Source organism: Chinchilla lanigera, unplaced genomic scaffold, assembly GCF_000276665.1.
Source record: "Chinchilla lanigera isolate Chin_1 unplaced genomic scaffold, ChiLan1.0 scaffold00110, whole genome shotgun sequence".
Lineage (NCBI taxonomy): Eukaryota > Metazoa > Chordata > Mammalia > Rodentia > Chinchillidae > Chinchilla > Chinchilla lanigera.
This window is the reverse complement of record NW_004955511.1, coordinates 2,472,716-2,490,508: the sequence shown is the minus strand read 5'-3', so window position 1 is coordinate 2,490,508 and position 17,793 is coordinate 2,472,716. Positions and strand designations below refer to the sequence as shown.

General features: G+C 64.7%; 2 protein-coding genes and 1 long non-coding RNA gene across 7 annotated transcripts in view; 1 reads left to right on the top strand and 2 right to left on the bottom strand.

Moving 5' to 3' along the window:
* Nucleotides 1-16,336, top strand: Slc43a1 (solute carrier family 43 (amino acid system L transporter), member 1). Of its 5 annotated transcripts, XM_005407995.2 has the most exons (14): nucleotides 1-197; nucleotides 5,993-6,170; nucleotides 6,261-6,316; nucleotides 6,414-6,490; nucleotides 8,704-8,796; nucleotides 10,725-10,858; nucleotides 11,447-11,625; nucleotides 12,337-12,483; nucleotides 12,557-12,592; nucleotides 12,682-12,820; nucleotides 14,155-14,296; nucleotides 14,584-14,657; nucleotides 15,043-15,166; nucleotides 15,803-16,336. In XM_005407995.2, exons 1-14 carry the CDS (start codon nucleotides 44-46, stop codon nucleotides 16,058-16,060), a joined length of 1,791 nt encoding a protein of 596 aa, XP_005408052.1. In that variant the 5' UTR covers nucleotides 1-43; the 3' UTR covers nucleotides 16,061-16,336. The 5 variants fall into 5 exon arrangements, with proteins under 5 accessions (XP_005408052.1, XP_013361944.1, XP_013361945.1 ...); XM_013506490.1 differs by lacking the exon at nucleotides 14,584-14,657 and having other exon boundaries at nucleotides 10,359-10,858; nucleotides 15,803-16,039; XM_013506491.1 differs by lacking the exon at nucleotides 1-197 and having other exon boundaries at nucleotides 5,831-6,170; nucleotides 10,359-10,858.
* On the bottom strand, nucleotides 1,670-3,168 carry LOC102017365. The gene is made up of 2 exons (XR_264419.2): nucleotides 2,588-3,168; nucleotides 1,670-2,214 (listed from the first exon to the last, which is right to left on the bottom strand). It is a non-coding gene; the product is annotated as an uncharacterized LOC102017365 (long non-coding RNA).
* Nucleotides 16,337-16,463: 127 nt separating the features above from the next.
* The window catches only part of Rtn4rl2 (reticulon 4 receptor-like 2), a gene marked incomplete at its 5' end in the record, with an annotated part of 11,040 nt that continues 9,710 nt past the window's right edge, over nucleotides 16,464-17,793 (bottom strand). Inside the window, 2 exon segments of the mRNA XM_013506377.1 lie at nucleotides 16,464-16,996; nucleotides 17,583-17,786. Coding sequence (XP_013361831.1) covers nucleotides 16,464-16,996; nucleotides 17,583-17,786 — 737 coding nt within the window.

Below are 17,793 nucleotides of genomic sequence, written 5' to 3'. Positions count from 1 at the left end.
TTCCTGCGCGGGCCTCCACGTGGCGGCGGGAAGCGGCCGGCGCATGGCCCCCTCGCTGGCGCGCGCCTTCCGCCGGCGCTGGTGGATGGCCGGCACCGCCGTGCTGGAGAACCTCTTCTTCTCCGCCGTGCTGCTGGGCTGGGGCTCGCTGCTGCTCATGCTCAAGCGCGAGGGCGTCTACGCCAGCCTGTGCCCGGGTAGGTGGCCGGGGGGCAGGCGGGCGGGCGGCGCGCAAGCGGACCGGGGTGTCCTGCTGGCGCCCGGACCCTGCGAATGAGAGCCTCCAGCCAGAGCAGTGGGTAGCTACACCTACCCAGGGCTCCTGCATGCCCAGCACTGGGGAGGCTGAGGCAGGAGAATTGCCAGTTCAAGGCTAGCCTGGGCTACCTACTGAGACCCTGACTCAAAACCCAAAACCCTGAACAAAGTAGAAGTGGGGCACCTAGCCGGGCGAGGAGTTTTGCTCTTTATTTCTTTGCAGTGCTGAGGGTCCGCCCCAGGCCCAGCCCCAGCCCCAGCCCCAGCTAGGGATTAAGAGACGGGGCACTTCCAAGGATCGTGAAAACAGACGGACGCTCCGCCCGGCTCTGCCCTCCGCGGGCCGCTGCTTTGCACAGCTGGAGCCCGCTCTCCCCGGGGTTGGACATGGGAAGGACTGCGCCTCCCGCGCCGGTGGCCTGGGCCTGTGGGAGTGGCCTTGCCGGAGGAGGGGTGGGTTGTGAGCTGTCTGCAGGGGCGGGGCAGGAAGGGGTCCCCCTTTCCGGGGCTCACAGGCATTGTGCTTTGCCGGGGAGGAGGGTACAGTGCGCCCACCGGGCTCACTGCCAGGAGCGGGTGCCCAGGCTGCCCCCCCCAGCCTCCTTCCCCCTCGGCCCGTGGAGAACGCGAGCGCTGAAGGGTCCGCTCTGGGGTCTGAGCCCCGGCGTCCGCACGCCGCCCGCCCCCCGCAGGGCGTCCCCAGTGTGCTCCTGGCTGGGCGCTGGGCTTCCATCCTCCGAGCTGAACGGGCAGAGGCCGGCTGTGGCCCTGGCTTGGGCAGTCCCCGGGCTGGGCTGCGGCTGTGGGGAAGGCCAGTTGCCCACGGCGGAGGCGGGAGGTCCTGATCTAACCGCACCGGGGGCCTGCCAGGGGTATCTGTGGGGAGGCGACAGGTGGCATTGACATGGCCTCCTGGCTGCCCCTGCTGGCCCCAACCCCAGGGCGGAGCAGTGGCCAGTGGGGAGGCTGAGGGCAGGAGATAGGGCCCCTGGGGGCCCCCGGCTGTCCCTGAGCCCGGGAGGGACCTGGCGCCTGCTGCCCAACGGCCTCGGTGGACCCCCACTGCTCCCCCCGGCTGGTGGGTCCCTCCCGTCTCCTCCAGCGGCAGAGGAAGATGAATTTACATCACCCATTTGGAGGAGGGCTGGCCAGTCGGCACAGTCCAGGGAGCATGGCCACAGTCACTGTTTAAAACGCTGCTGTCGCTGCACCCCCCCCCCCCAAAAAAAAATGCCTGCCTCCCCTTTCAGGGCCCATCTCCTCACCTGTGCTTTCAAAAAACGGTAGACAACTGACTAACTTACTTTCTTTTGGAGACAGGGTCCTCGCTGTGCAGTTCAGGCTGGCCTTGAGTTCATGTCAGTCCTCCTGCCTCAGCCTCCCAAGTGCTGAGATTACAGGCGTGTGCCTCTGTATTTGTTAATTTATTGTGCCTTCAAGGCCTCTGCCCTGCGCAGTGTGCCCTGTCCTGGTTTTAAATTCTGACAGTGTCTTGCTGAGGTTTCCTCCCAGCATCGGCCGTGACTCCGGGGGCTCGTGTCCCCGGCTGGCGGCCCCTCCTGCACTCATCCACTCTCGGACCGGGGCATGGTGTGCACCCCTCTCCCTCCCGGTCAGGCCTCTGGTGGACCCCAGGTGCTGCCCCTCCTGTCCCTGCCACGCTGCCCGAGTGCAGGTGCTTCTTGGCGTCCCGATCTGCAGCGACCCCGGGGCATGGACTCAGGCCAGCGACAGGAAGTTCGGCTTCCTGCTGGGGTGTGTGCTGGTCACGTGACTTGAGCCACATACCACGCGTGGGCGGAGGGACCCCTGGCCCCTCCAACCAGGGATGCCGCGGACAGGGACGGAGAGCAGACAGCTCCGATGTGCAGAGGGTGTGGGGACGCGGCCGCGGACCCAGCTCCCTCTCTGTGTCTTCTGAGTCTGTAAAACCGAGCGGACAGCTGCTCCTTACGGCTGCGGAACAACAAGAGTTCAGTGACGTCATTTAACCGACGTTACAAGGGCCCGACAACGTGGAGCTCATTACTGTGGGCGCCTTTGGTGTGGGCTTTGGGCTTCTTTGCCCACACTCCCTGTGTCTCTCAGGGCTTCCCTCCCGTCCCCTCCCCTTCCCTTCCTTCCTTTGTGGGGGGCGGTACTAGGGACTGAACTTGGGGCCTTCACACTGAGCTACAGCCCCCTCCCATTTTAAGAAACGTTTTATTCTGAGACAAGGTCTTGTAAGTCACTGTGCAGCCCAGCTCAAACTTGTGATCCTCCTGCCTCAGCCTCCCAGAGTGCTGGGATTACAAGCGTGCGCCAGCACACCCTCTCTTTTTTGACGTACACCGGGATGAGTGATTGATCCTCCTGTGAAGACATCAGAGCTCAGAATCTGAGCAGAGAGGTTTCAGTTGATCACTTGCTACTGCGTGTCCCAAGTTAAGTGCCGCAATGATCGAGCAGTCACTCAAGTTCATTAATCACTTGCTGTGTGCTGGTTAGAGCCGCAGGCCTCCCTGCGATCTGTGATGGGGCGTTGCTGCAGCTCCACTGTACAGAGGCGATGCAGAGCCGTGGACCGACACAGCGCATGCGCGCTTGAGAGGTGTTCTCAGCATCACTTCAGGGGCTAAGGAGGGAGACCGGCGAGGTGCGCAAAGAGGTACAGAGCGGGCTGCTGGAGCTGGCCTCTCTGGGCAGTGCACGCTGTCGGCCTTCACAGGCGGGGCAGTGGCGGAGCCCCCGAGACCTCGCACAGCTGTGGGGCCAGGGTGGACCCTGACAGAGGTGGCTGCTTAGGCAAGATCTGCCCCCGCGGTGTTTCTCACACCTGGTCCTCTGCAGCCTTGGTCCGACTTTCTCTTTTCTGTGTGCACAGGTGTTATTTACAGTTGCTGGGTGTGGTGGCGCACACCTGTAATCCCAGCACCTGGGAGGTTGAGGCTGAGGCAGGAGGATTGTGAGCTCAAGACCAGCCTGGGCTACAAAGTGAACTCAAGGCCAGCCTGAACTGCACAGTGAGACCCTGTCTCAAAACAAAATCAAAAAAGCCAAAAAATAAATAAAGTGCAGTAGCCTTGAAGTCTTGGGTTTGATGCTAGAGACCCACAGCGTTTCTGTGGGTGCCTCAAGCTCTCCCATAACCACACACCACCCCGTCCGCCCAGCTGCCCCCTCCTGCCCCTCAGCCCATGTCACCCACAATTTGTGGGCCTCTCTCCGAGAGTGATCCCCAGGGGAGAGATGTTTTCATTCTGTATCTCGAAGCCAAAGATGAGACCGAAGCTTTAAAAGGAGATGAAAGTGTACTTAGTGGCCAGTGAGCGGAGAAACGGAAGTGCCGGTTTTAGGTTCTACCCATCGGGGGTGGAAGCACCTCGCAGAGAAGATAAAGGAGTGGAGGGAAGGTCTTTCACCAAGTTGCCCAGGCAGCACTCGAATTTAAAATCCTCCTGCCTCAGCCTCCCAGAGTGCTGGGATGACAGGCGTGGGACTGATTTCTTCTCGCTTGTTTCATGGCTTTTTTGAGCCACCATCATGACAGTTGTCAATGGTTACGGCGCCAGGGGTGGGATTATATGACGTCAGAGGTCATTTGGCAGTAGCTCTGGTGGTAGCCAGCTGCCTTTGAGTAGCCCAGTGGGAGAGGAAATTTTGGCCTCTGACATCCTGTCCTCCACAACAAACAAGATGCGGGCGGGGTAGAAATCCCCCTGGGTCATAAACACATTCTCCCGGTCCCGCCTGCCCTGGCCGGTCTGTGGGAGCTGGAGGTGGAGTGGCTCTGCTCCCCGTGCCATGTCAGCTGGAGTGGGGACCATTTTAGTCCTTTTATTTGCAATGTTAGGGATGGACACCCACAAATCTTTTTAAAATTTTTTATTTTGAGACAAGATCTCACTAGGTCGATTAGTTGCCCAGGCTGAGCTCCATCTTTCGATCCTCCTGCCTCAGCCTCCCAGAGCGCTGTGATTGCAGTGCACTCCTCCACGCTGGTTTGCATTCACTTTTTAGGGTGTGGCGAGCGTCACATGAGGTTCCACGTGGAGAAGCTGGTGTTCGTTGCCAGCTAGCGGGCCCTGTCATTTCACAGCGGAAGACTTAGGGGCCGGGATGACGTCTGATCAGGGGCTTCCCGTCCCAGTGCAGGTTAAGGCTGGGCAACGATAAGGCCTGGGTCAGCAGAGCCGAGGGTCCCACCCGGAGATGGCCAGGCCTGGGCGGGGAGGGGACCTCCACCAGCGTGTTGTGGCCAGATCTTCCTGACTGTTTTTGAGATGGGGTCTTGCTACACTGTCCCAGCTGACCTCCGACTCTTGGACTCGGGGACCCTGCCTGCCTCAGCTGCACCCAGCTAACTTGGTAAAGATGCAGCAGTCTGGATTTTTATGCGCTATCTCCTGAATTTAAACTGCTGTCCAATTACAACTAACAGCGCTTCAGGGGCAACCCTGCCAGCCAAGCAAAGCACGGGAGGGGCTGCCAGGCGCCTGCGAGCCCGTGTCTCTCCACCTCTTGCTTTGCCTGTGTCCCAGCACGGGGCTGAAACCCAGCAAGCGTCCAAGAGTTTGCAGAGAATGAGTAAACCCCGGTGGGGATGTGAGCAGCCACCCTGAAGATCGCTGTTACCCGCAAAGCTGTGCCGTCCGAGCCCCAGCTCTCCCCCCGGGTGGCGGCCGGCACCTGTGTGCGGCACCCCTGCCCCAGAGAGCGAGGCTGCCTTCTCTCCCGTGCTGACGCACAGACCCTCTTACCGTGGCGCCTGGGGCTCTTCCAATCAGCCTCCACTGTTTCCTGTCCCCTGGAGCCAGAGCTTCCTGTCTGTACCCCTGTCTCCTTGGTCACTTCTGCAGCCCCGGGCGGAATCTCTATCCACTGGCCTGAGCTTGGCCTGCCCCTCCTTGAGCTCCTGAGGCTGTGGTGGGAACAGAGAGCCTGTTTGCCCGCCCCGGGAGCACCCTGAGTTTGCCCTGGGTAACACTGGGAAACGGAAGGCAGTGGTAGGGACAGCTGCAGTGCCTCGGCCAAGCCGTCCTCTGTCCCACTGCCCCAGGCTGCGTTTACCTCGGGGCAGAGTTCAGGCGGGCCCTGGAGGGCAGGGGCTCAGCCGCACGTCTGAGGATGGGAACACTTGTTCCTCAGCGCACTTTTGGGCTGCTGTGACCTGTGATAGGGATCCGATAGGACAGGGCCTGACAGCAGAGCGCTCCGTGAACTGACTCTTCCCCGGGAAAGCGTCCGGTGTGGACCGAGCGAATTCTCGTGCTGTGCATTAGGGCCCTGCTCCTGGGCTTTGCCTTTCAGTTGGGGTGCTCCCTATCGGGCGTCCACGGCCCCCCAAGCTTGGACACAAAGGGACCGTTATGACTTGTAAATACTTCGATGCCGTTGTTGCATTTGAGCTGGGTTTGTGGTTTTGCTTTGATACTGGGATTGGACCAGGGCCATTGCTCCAAGCCACATCCCAGCTCTTGTTTTAGTTCTGTATTTTGAGACTGAGTCTCATGAAGTTGCTGAATTGCCAGGCTGGGCTGGAAATTTCGATCATCCTGCCTCAGCCTCCTGGAAGGCTGGGATTAAAGGTGTGTGGCACCACACCCAGCTCTCCCGTGGGGTTGTGCAGGCCCAGGCTGAGGTGACCCTCCTATTTATGGAGCAGCACCCCCCACATCAGCCTGACTGCAGGACCCCAGCCGGGCCGCCGCCTCCGGCGCCGCTCCCCTGCCCTGTGCTGACCCCTCCCCCACAGCCGAGAACTCCAGCAATGCCACCGGCGACGCGCCGCGCCCCTGGCCCAGCTGTGACCGGCAGGACGAGATGCTCAACCTGGGCTTCACCGTGGGCTCCTTCCTGCTGAGCGCCACCACCCTGCCCCTGGGGATCCTCATGGACCGCTTTGGCCCGAGGCCCCTGCGCATGCTGGGCAGGTGAGACGGCGGGCCTGCGAGCTGGGGGCTGCTGCAGGGCAGGGGCGGGGAGCGCTCGCGCCAGCGCCACGCCCTTCTGTGTCCCTGCAGCGCCTGCTTCGCAGCCTCCTGCGCCCTCATGGCCGCGGCCACCCAGGACCCTGAAGGTGAGCCGCTGGCCTCCGGCCTGCGCTGGAAGAGCCCGCTGGTGGAGGCTCACAATGACCTCAGCCCCACACCCTCCTCTGCCTCCTCCCCACCCAGCCCTGTCCCCGCTGATCTTCCTGGCGCTGTCCCTGAACGGCTTCGCTGGCATCTGCCTCACGTTCACGTCGCTCACGGTGAGTGGGGCGGCTGCCCGCCCGGGGGGCGCTCCATAGGCGCAGGCGGGGTGCAGGGCGACACTTGCACGTGGCAGCGGAGGGAGGGGCAGGCAGTGTCCGCCTGGACGACAAGCGTGCGTGTGTGCGTAGGCATGTGCGCTGCACTCACACACGGCGCCCGCGCGTGCCCCACGAGCTCTCTCTAGGCACGGGGACTCCGCAGCACAGACAGGCACCACGTCCTCGTCTTCCAGGAGCTCGTGTTTCGGGCTAGGGCGCGCAGCCAGCCCCGGAAGCAGCAGACTAGCACGTCTTGTCAGTGGTCCAGGCTGGGGAGAGCTGGGGCACGGGCCGGGGGTGGGGCCGGCCGTTGCAGGGGTGCCCGCGGGCTGGGCCCGGCCTGCGGCTGCGGCTCTGCACGGCCCACCTGCCCGCGCGCGGGCGTTTACGTGTGAGTGTAAGGGTTAAAGGCCTGGGCGGGTGGCCGGGTGGGGAAGGGAAGGCTCCCGCCCCGGCCTGCTCAGGGTTGTTTATCTCTGATGCGGCCAAACTGGGTGTTTGGCTGTTTCTCCTCTCCCCAGCAGCCGCCTTTAATTCCAGTGGGGACATTTCACAACTCTGAGGAAGCGGATCCTCTCCTACCCGCCCCTCTCAGCAGCCCCAGCCGGCTGTGTAACTTGGCTCAGCTCCTAAATCCTTTCTCCCTGGCCGGAGGCTTGACCTCGGACCCTGCCCTGGCCGGTTGCAGCCCGTGGCGGCTCCGCCCACCACTGTAATCTCCAGCCAACCATAGGGCCTGGTGACGGCCCCACCCAGCCCCACCCCTCGTTGGCCCCGCCCAACTTCTCTTAAGCCACGCCCACACTGTCAGCTCCACCCCTGGGCTGTAATCTCCAGCCAATAGTAAAGCCTGGTGTGGCCCCGCCCCACCCCACCCTTTAGGGGCCCCTCCCCTGCTGACTGTAGGCTGTAATCTCTAGCCAATAGTAGGGCCTGGTGCCGGCCCCGCCCCACCCCACCCCTGGCAGGTCCCACCCCCCGCCAGTAGCTCCTTTCCCACTGGATATCCATTGGTAACAGTGCCACCTGCGTGGGTGCCACCTGCCGCCCTTCATGCTCCCAGCATACCGGTCAGTGCATTGCTAGCCGGGCCAGCCTCGCCCTCCCCAGGCCCTGGGCTGAGGCAGTGCCCCGGGACCTTTGGCAGGCAGAGGTCCCTGGCCTGGCGCTCAGAGCTGCTGCCTTGGCAGACAGAGGGCGAAGGCTGACAGCTGCCCGGGGCCTCCCTCCCTCTCCCATCTGTGTCTAATCACCTTCCCTCTCAGCTATTTGATTTTAAAAAATTAATCAGTGTTCTGAGGCAGGATCTTGCTGGGTAGTGCAGGCTGGCACTTTGCAGCCCAGGCTGGCCTAGAACTCACTGTGCTCCTCCTGCCTCAGCCTCCCGAGTGCTAGGATTGCAGGCATGCGCCACCACACCCTGCTTCTCAGAGCTCTCTGAGCTCCCTGTACTGAGCCTCAGTGTCCTGCGGGGAGGAGAATGGGTTATGTGTGGCGTCTAAGGTCCGGCCCAGGTGACCAGGGAAGGATGGAGGGGTGTGACCCGGGTCGTGGGGACTTGGCTTCCCTCCCGGGCTGGGCTCCCGCCTCCCCAGCCCTCTGCAGGCTCTGTGCTGCTTCCCTAAGAACTGGGCCGTGGGGCTTGGGCTCGCAGGAGGGTCAAGAGCACCAGCAGCAGGGAGCTGCAGAGTCGTCACCGGCACGGTCTCGGCGGGGCCGGGCGCAGGGCCCGTCCTCCATGCTGACTGGACGTGGGCCCACTTCTTCCTCATCCGTGACACCTTGGGACCAGACAGTGCTGCTCAGCACCTGCTCAGTGTGCCCCCAGGGGGCATCACGCGGCCAGGGCGCTGGGGCTGGCACCGGGCTCATCTCATGGGCAGAGTGCAGGAGACCCAGGACCCCCGGAAGGTAGAGGGCCCCATAAACACCTCACTTGGGCAGTCCTAGCATGAAAGGTACCAGCCACTCGTGGGCCGGGCGAGCGTGGGCACGGAGTGTCGCAGGGCAGAACCCAGTTCCCCACGGACTTTCCTGGTGAGTTTTCTGCGGAGACTCCGGGGCTGTTGTCCCCAGCGCTCACGTTGAGAGCCGCAGGCTCCCCGGGGCACAGGGGCAGGGGAGCTCCAGTGGCGCTGGTGGCAGCCTGCTCACGGCCGTTTCCTTCCCAGCTGCCCAACATGTTCGGGAACCTGCGCTCCACCTTCATGGCCCTCATGATCGGCTCCTACGCCTCCTCTGCCATCACCTTCCCGGGCATCAAGGTACAGATCTGGGGCAGCCGGGCCCCCTGGGCTGAGCCGGCCCTGGCTGGGACGGGGGAGTGGCGGCCTTCGCGGCCTGGCCCTGCCTGTGGGCCTCCGCTCTGCCTCAGTCCTGCCCAGCTTCCTCCCCAGGGCCGCAGGTTCCCGCTGCTCTCCTGCCTCCAATCAGTGCTCATGTTGTTAGAGGGTCTTGGGGAGTTGTTTCTTGGTGTCTTGAGCAAAGAACTAAGCAGGACACTGAGAAACAGCAGCAAGAATCAGATGTATCGAAAAGGAATCACAAGAGTAAGTGAAACAGCCAGTCGTGGTGGTACACGGCTGTCATCCCAGCGCTTGGGAGGCTGAGGCAGGAGGATCGCTGCCAGTGTGAGGCCAGTCTGGGCTACTCTGCAAAACCCTGTGTCAAAAACAAAACAAAATTAGAAAAAGGAAGTAAAGGAAAGAAGCGAAGGCTCACTCCACAGGGTGGGAGTGGGCAGTGAGGGTTCACGCCTCTGGGGGCAGGTCCTGGGACTCTCAGGGTCCCGGGGTTCTGGGAGGATCTGCGGCAGGGTGGACAGGACTCCTGCGTGACTCGGCCCACCGGTGGGGTGGGGGCCGACCACAGAGGGATTTTAGAGGACGTGACTTGGGGTTGAAACCACAGCGCTCATGAGGCCAGACACAGGCTGGGGTCTGAACCCGTGGGTGTGTGTGTGCCTGGGGTCTCGGAGGACAGGGTGCCCCTTACCTTACCTGTCTGCTTCGTGTGATTACCCGTCTTCACTCCGCCTCCTGCCCCAGTGTGACTTCCCGATCCGTGCCGGCTGGGGAACCCTTGGTGGCCTTGCTGGGCCTGCGGCATCAGGCCCCACCCCAGCCTGCACTCCAGAACCTGGCCTGGGCCAGCTCTCGGTCCTGTTTCCCTTCTGGGGCGCCGAGGACGTGGCCCGATCCCGGGCAGGTCAGCTGGAGGTCCAGGACCCGGGACACCTGCGATCCCGCTCTGGAAGGGGGCCTTGGTTTCCCCCGCCCGCTGCTATCACAGCCGCCTTCCTCCTGGGCCACCGCGGTGCCCGGTCATCTGCCAGCTTAGCTGTGCCCTGGGCTCCCCTTCCTCAGAGGCATCTCAGAGCAACGCGGGTGCCGGAGGAGCCTGTGTCACCCCACACCCTTCGGGGAGGAAAGAGCCCCACGCCCAAGGCCCGAGGCTGAGGCAGGCCGGGGTCTGTCCCGGCAGGGACTGCAGCTCAGAGTGGGTGCCCACGTCCCCCTGTGCACCTGTGACCGGGTGGCCGGCCCCTGGCAGCGGGGCTGGCACGTGGCACACGTCCTGGAACCTGTCTGCCCTGGCATCAGGACAGCTTGGGCTGAGGCTGGCGAGCTCTGCCCCACCGTCCTGGGAGCCCCTGGGAAAGGGGGCTAAGCTGCCCCCTGGTGGGGCCGCTTCTGCCCAGGGGGTGCCAGGCAGGGGCACGAGAAACACAGCTGGGGCTGGCGGGCGCAGGGCCCCTGTCGTCCTCCACACGTGGTCCGAGGTGACATTTCTGGGTGAAAATAAACTGCTGTTTATGGTGTCACAGGCAAAGCCCATGCACCTTTACCAGATAGTCCCAGCACTCGGGAGGCTGAGGCAGGAGGACCGCCAGGAGTTTGAGGCCTGCCTGCACCACACAGCGAGACCCTGTCTCAAAAAAACAAAGAAAGTCATAAGAGTCCGGGACAGCCGGGGCGGGGAGCAGCCATGCCAGTGCTGGGGGCAGTGGCCCACCCTTCCTGGGGGGCTTGGGTGCCGCAGGGAGAGCCCGGCTGGGCCTTTGGGGTCCCGCTCTCGCCTCTGGCTTTGGTTTCCGGGCAGCAGCAGCGGAGTGGAGGAGGCCGAGCCCGCGCTGGGCCTGCCAGGGGCAGGGCCAGGCGCCTCCTCAGGCGCGGCCCGTCCTGCCCCTCAGCTGATCTACGAGGCCGGCGTGCCCTTCGTAGCCATCATGTCCACCTGGTCCGGCCTCGCCTGCCTGATCTTCCTCAACTGCGCGCTCAACTGGCCCTCGGAGCCCTTCCCCGCCCCGGAGGAGCTGGACTACAGGTGCGAGGCTGGAGGGCGCCCCCTGCTGGAGAGCGGCCGCCAGCTGCGGGCAGGAGCACCGGGCAGGAGCTCCGCGCAGGCCGCACCTGCCAGCGCCGGGCGCCGCGGGCCCGGTCCCCCTCCTTGGGCCCGGAGCAGGACCGCGCTGGCGCGAGGCAGGGCCGCGGCGTGCCAGCTGGCACGGCGATTCTCCTTTCTGGGTTTGGAGGAGGAGATCAGAACAGGCGGCCCCAGCAAGGGCATCGATGCCGCGCGGAGCCCAGACGGAGGGCGCAAAGGCCCAGGGGTCCGGGAGGGGAGCCGCTTGGGCGGGGCACGGAGGTGACTCGCACCCCGCGCCGGCCGTGTGCCCACCGGGCCCGCGCCTGGCCGAGTGCCTCGCGCTGTGCGGTGCAGGTCCCGGCGCGGGTGGCCTGGTCACCACGAATTAGTGCTTGGTGTTAGTAGGGCACGGGCAGCCCTGGCAAGGGTGGGGAGCGGACCTGGGCCGGCGCTGTCACTCGCCGGGCCCGGCCGCGCGGGTCGGAGACCGGCAGCCCAGCAGGCCGGGCGGGAGGCCGGCGGCTGAGGGTGGGCTCTGCACCGCAGGAGGAAGGTCAAGCTCGCGGGGCTGGCGCTGGACCACAAGGTCTCGGGGGACCGCTTCTACAGCCACATCTCCGCCGTGGGCCAGCGGCTGAGCCAGAAGGCGCCCAGCCTGGACCAGGGCGCCGACGCCTTCCTCGCCCCCCAGGACGGGCGGGGCGCCTCCCGCAGCCAGCCCGAGAGTGAGTGCCCGCCGCGGCCCTGGGCGGGGGTCCAGCTTGCCCTCTGTGGTCCTCACCGCGCCCGTTTGGCTGGGCGCACCGCCTGCCCACGGCGGGGACGCCCAGGTGCAAGAATCAGGTGCAGGCTCAGGTCCTGGGGCTCCAGGTGGGGTGGGCGCCCCCAGGCGCTGCTCACCCCGGGGTGGCCAGCAGGTGCAGCCGGGCCAGGGAGCTCAGGCCTGGCCTTGGTGCCCGGCGCCCCCTGCTGCCCGTGGGAGGCAGTGCGCCCACCTGCCACACCCGCCTCCGTGGAAGGTGCGCTGCCCTGCTAGCAGGTACAGGTGTCCACCCCGGAGAGAAAGCGGTGGTGAGCAAGGCAGGCCTGAGCGCCGTCACCCTCACTGCCACCCCTAGGATGGTGGCTGAGGCGGGAGGATTGCTGGGGTCCGGGAGTTCAAGACCAGCCTGGGGAGCATAGCAGACCCTGTCTCAGAGAGAGCCGTTACCACATGCAGTGTAGGGTCTGCATCCAGAGGACCCCTGAAAAGCACCGTGGAGATAGTAAAGAACTCAGCAAGCCGGACGTGGTGGTGCATGCCTGTCATTCCAGCTTCCTGGGAGGCTGAGGCAGGAGGATCTCAAGATGTAGCTCAGTGCTGGCACGGGTGGTGGTGGGGGAGGCGGGGGGGGGGGGGAGATCCGGGGCTCAGGGGCGCCCCCTGCTGTCCCCAGAGGCCGTGCCCTTCCGCAAGAGCCTGGGCTCCCCCATCTTCCTGTGGAGCCTGCTCACCATGGGCCTCACGCAGCTGCGCATCATCTTCTACATGGCAGCCATGAACAAGATGCTGGAGTTCCTGGTGACCCGGGGCCAGGAGCACAGTGAGCCGGGCGCCGGGCCGGGGCGGGGGCGGGGTGCCCTGCCGCCCGCTCACGTTGCCCTCCCCGCCCACAGAGACTGGCGAGCTGCAGCAGAGGGTGGCCGAGACAGGTAAGGCTGGTACGGGGGTGGGCCCCCGGGGCCTGGGGCTGAGCGGGGCGGGAGCCCAGCCGCGGCCCGGACCACTCTCTCCACCGCAGTGGGGTTCTACTCGTCCGTGTTCGGGGCCATGCAGCTGCTCTGCCTCGTCACCTGCCCCCTCATCGGCTACGTCATGGACTGGCGGATCAAGGACTGCGTGGACGCCCCGGCCGGAGGACCTGCCAACGGAGATGCCAGGTGACCCGTGGGCCACGCACCTCGAGGGGTTCTGGTGTCCCCCATGCCTGCACACACGGCTGTCCTTTCCCCGGACACGGGTGGCAGGGCTTCCTCCCCGTCTTACCCATGGGGAAACTGAGGCCAGAAGGGGCATTGCTCGCTTCAGGATAAGAAGAGCTAGTTGGGCGTGGTGGTGCACTCCTGTCATCCCAGCACTCAGGGGGCTGAGGCAGGAGGGTCACTGTGTGTTTGAGGCCAGCCTGAACTACATATGGAGGCTGTGTGTCAAAAGACAACAAAACCAAAATCCAACCAACCAAACAAACAAAAAATACAGGACAGCTGGTATTGTCTTACTCGAAGCTCATGTCCTCAAGGTAACGGGAAACCCTGGTAAGGGTCTCAGCCAGTCACACTGCTGGCTCCAGCCCAGACCTGAAGGTTCGTTGCAGTGCCCCCACACTGTGTCAGCTACATGCTGCTGTGTAACAAGCGTCCCCACCACCAGCAGCAGATGCTCAGGCAGGGAGGAGCTGGGAGAAGCTCGGGGTGGAGCTCCTGCCCAGCATGGGGTAGGCCCTGGGCTCCACCTCCAGTGCCTCGGAATAAAATCAAACACCGCTTCATCCCATCACACAGTTGTTGAGCTCCACAAATGCAGGAGCAACTTACCCCGGACAACTTACCAGGCGACTGTGCCTCAGTTTCCCTCTTTAGGCGGTGCCCGGCTGGAGGCCAGGGCTGTAGTGATCCTAGGTGCTAGCCTAGGGCAGAGGCCAGGGGCCTTTTATAATGGGGTCTCCACAGCAGCCCTGGCCACTTACACTGCACTCTGTCCCTCGCGGGGGACGCCGGCGCCATAGGGAGGGACCTCACAGAGGCAGGCTTCCCTGGGGAGACTCTCTCCCTTCCTCCCTCCTTGTCTTTCTCCCTCCCTCTCCCTCCCTCCCTTCCTTTCTTTCGGTTATACTGGGGATTGAACTCAACGCCTTTGCACAGAGCTACAGCCTTGGCCCTTTTTATTTTATTTTTTAATTTTTAAATTTTTTTGAGACTAGGTCTTGCTATGTAGTTCAGGCTGGCTTTAAACTCACGGTGACCCTCCTGCCTCAGCCTCTCTCCCGAGTGCTGAGATGACAGGCGTGCGTCACCGTGACCTGGCCCGCTCCAGAGATTCTGAGGTCTGGGGAGGCCTGTGAGTCTGCATTTTAAGGAGCAGCCTTGTTGACGCTCACCTAGTTGGTAGCTGAGAGCCAGCGTGGGAGGAAAGGTTTTCTGCCCACCGGCAGGGGTGCGGCCGGGAGCCAGGGGAGGTCGATACCGCTGCGGCCGTGACTTCCTCTTCTCCCCAGGAGCGGGGCGGTCCCCAAGTCCACCAGGCCACGCTACTGCAAGACTCAGAAGCTCACCAACGCCATCAGCGCCTTCACCCTGACCAACCTGCTGCTCGTGGGCTTCGGGGTCACCTGCCTCACTGACAGCTTGCCCCTGCAGGTAGCCCCCCGCCCCCGCCCCCGCCCACGCCCGCGGGGTCTGGGGAGCGTCTGAGATCTATGGCACTTCGGCCCTACTGGGGACTGAGCCTGGCCCGCGCCTGCGCACTGAGCTAGTCCGGGAACCCTTTTTTGTTGAGATCGGGTCTCTCTACCTTGCTCGGGCTGTGCTGGATGAACTTGCGTCCTCCTGCCTCAGCCTCCCGGAGTGCTGGGATGACAGAGGGGAGCCATCACCGCCAATGTCTCGGGTCTGTTGACCTCTTCACTGTCCCCTTTGGGTTTCAGTTTGTGACCTTTGTCCTGCACACCATGGTCCGCGGGTTCTTCCACTCGGCCTGCGGAGGCCTGTATGCCGCCGTGTGAGTAGGGGTCCGCGCAGGGCCCTGGCCTCCTCCTCCGCTCCCGCCCTCCTCCTCCGCTCCCGCCCTCCTCCTGAGGTGCTTCCTCAGTGGGGACCTTGTTCTCCACCCCACAACATTTTTATGTTTTTTGGGACTGCGGGTGGAGCCCGGAGCCTGGCACAGAACCCCTTCTCCAACCCCTTCAAACGCTTTTGTATATTTGAAACAGGGGCTTGCTGAGTCGCCAAGTCACCCTCGCTGGGCTGTAGCTTGGGACCCTCCTGTCTCAGCCTCCATGCGTGGCTCGCCCTGGAGATCCTGAGGTCCAGGCCCGGGCCCTGTGAGGGGGGCCGGGGGCACGGGGCTGGTGTGGGCTGATGCTCGGCTGCCTGTGCTCCTCCAGGTTCCCGTCCGGCCACTTCGGGACGCTGACCGGCCTGCAGTCTCTCAGCAGCGCCGTGTTTGCCCTCCTGCAGCAGCCGCTCTTCATGGCCATGGTGGGCCCCCTGCACGGGGAGCCCTTCTGGGTGAGAGCCAGGGGTGAGGGGGCCGGCAGGGGAGGCAGCCCACACCCGTCACCCCAGCACTCGGGGAGGCAGAGGCGGGAGGATTGCAAGCTGCAGCCCAGCTTGGGCCACTTAGTGAAGTTCTGTCTCCAGACGCAAACTGTAAAGGGCCGGGTGGCGGCAGCTCCGTGCAAAGGCCCTGGGTTCAGTCCCCAGCGCTGCAAAATGAAAACCAAAACCAGCTCCCCCAGCAGGGGTCTGGCGTTCTGTGTGTGTTTTTGAGACAGGGTCTCGCTGTGTGGTGCAGGCTGGCTTTGAACTCACTACGGAGCCCAGGCTAGTCTCGAACTCATGGTGACCCTCTTGCCTCAGCCTCCTGAGTGCTGGGATCACAGTGCACCACGGTGCCCAGCCACTTCTTCAGAGGGCCGGGCGCAGTTCCTTGCCCGAGTCACCGTGAGCCGTGTGACCCCGCAGTGCCCAAGTCCCCCAGGGCCGCTGTCCTCAGCCTGGCCGCCGTCTCCGCCCGGTCTGAGACCTCCTGTCCCCCGGCTGAGCAGGGCCGCGGGCCACCAGGGGTCAGCCCAGCGCCAGGGCCGCGCTCTGGAGGCGCTGCGTGGTGGCCCTGCCGCTGACTGCTGCCCTCCCCGCCCGCAGGTGAACCTGGGCCTGCTGCTGTGCTCGCTGCTGGGCTTCCTGCTGCCCGCCTACCTCTTCTGCTACCGCGCCCGGGTCCAGAGGGAGCTGGCCGCGCCCGGCCCGGTGGGGCTCGGTGCCCCCCCAAGGTGGCCGCCTGACGTCCACACCCAAGGGCCTCAGGCTGACAGCCAGCCGGCCGAGCCGCCCTGGGCCGCAGCGCGCGGAGCAAGGGCAGAGCTTCTGCAGGACGCTCTGCGGGCTGTGTCCCCGCCCTGACCCCGTGGGCTGGGGCGGGTTCCCGGCCTGGTGCTGTTTCTCGCGTCTCAGGGGAAATAAAAAGGGTCGGAGGGACGGGGCCGAGCCCGGGGTGTCACCGCCCTGCCCGCCCAGCCCAGCAGTCCCCCGCTTCGGGCAGAAGGTGCCCGTCCTGTCCCACACCGACATCGGGTGCCCGGGAGGCGCTAAGCCAGGGCGGGTCCGACGCCTGCCGAGGGCAGCCTTTGGGCCTCCCGGTTTATCTCAAACCTCATGCAAACACGGAGCTTTCTGTTACACTGTGTGTACGTTTGCTTTTTCACACAGGGTCTCGCTATGTAGTCCAGGCTGACCTCAAGCTGTGGGCATCCTCCTGCCTCGGCCTTCCGAGTGCTGGACGTCAGCCTGCGCCCCTGGGCTGCCCTCACCCGCGACTCCCGCTGACTCGGCGGCCGCTGGCCGGGCGTGCGGGCCCTGTCTGTCCCTGGCTGTCCCCGCGGTCTGGGACGCGTGACCAGCAGCTGGGGGGCAGAGCGTCCGGCAGGTGGCGCTGCGGGGAGAGGGGGACCCCACGACCCGGCTCCGGCACCGAGTCCGCGCCCCGCCCGCCCGGCTGGAGCCCGGCGGGACGAGGCCTTTGCTTGCTCCCACCCTGGGGCCGGGAGTGGGGAGGGCGGGCGGCGGAAGCGTGGAGCCGTGTTTGTCGCGGCGCTGCCGAGGGGAACAGATGGCTGGGAGGAGGAGGGGTGCGGGGGCCAGAGGATGAGGAACGAGGAATTTCGACGCCCCGAGTCTCCCGGGAGAAGCCCCCCTCCCGTCTCCTCCAGCGAGCGGGGCGGGCAGGCGCGGGCTCGCTGACACCCCTTTGCGCAGTGCGCAGCCCTGGCGTGCGCCCCCCGCGCTCCACCGAGGTCTGCGCGGCTGCAGGGATCGTGGCCACCGGGTCGCATGGGTTAACTGGGACGAGGGGCGGCGGGAAGTGGGCTCGACTGGGAGCGAGTTCAGGGATCGCAAATAGCAAAGAGAAAAATGTGTTAATTGGAACTTTATGCAGATGAGCCGGGACGGGGGTGGGGGGATGGGAGCAAGCAGGTCAGAAGGACAAGGCCCTGCGGGTGTCCAGGCCCGGGGCAGACTACGCCCCGGAATGGGGGACCGGTCCGGCACCCTGGTTCCCAGTGCGAGGCGTGGCGACGTCACTTCCCTCCCTGCGCCCTCCCCGGCATCTGTGCCCGGAAAGCGGCCTGGGACGTCCACTGAGACACTCGGCCTGGGACGTCCACCCCCTTCTCCTCTGCGTTCCCCTGACGCCAACCTAGCCCTGGGCCCACCCACGCTTCCCCTGCTCAGGGTGGCTTCTGGTGGGATGGCATGGGGCACGGCCACAGGGAGAGAGAGAAGAATCCCAGTGCTTGGGAGGCTGAGGCAGGAGGATCACCACGCATTAGAGGCCACCCTGGGCTTCGCATCGAGACCAGGTCTCAAAAACAAAACAAAATAGAAAAACGGATTCCTTGACGGCCAGAGAGCTGAGAGGCCGCACAGCCGGTCAGCGGGATAACAGGCCCCCCGGGAGGCCCTGGGTAGCTGTCCCGGCTGCCGGCCGCCTGCTGTCCCCAGGCCACGGGCGGGCGCGCAAGGACACGGTGCAGGGCCGGCGCCCCGCGCCGCTCGGGTTTCGGAACATCTGACGGGCCGGCCGCATTAAAGATGCATGGCAACCCGACCCGCTGGCCTGCTGGCCCCGCTGGCCC

Excerpts from the sequence above, each read along its gene's own strand:
- Slc43a1 (XM_013506490.1), top strand. The coding sequence starts at position 44 with ATGGCCCCCTCGCTGGCGCGCGCCTTCCGCCGGCGCTGGTGGATGGCC. Across the intron at positions 6,317-6,413 it reads GGCCACCCAGGACCCTGAAG|CCCTGTCCCCGCTGATCTTC; the intron begins GTGAGCCGCTGG and ends CTCCCCACCCAG. Across the intron at positions 12,821-14,154 it reads CCTGCCAACGGAGATGCCAG|GAGCGGGGCGGTCCCCAAGT; the intron begins GTGACCCGTGGG and ends TCTTCTCCCCAG.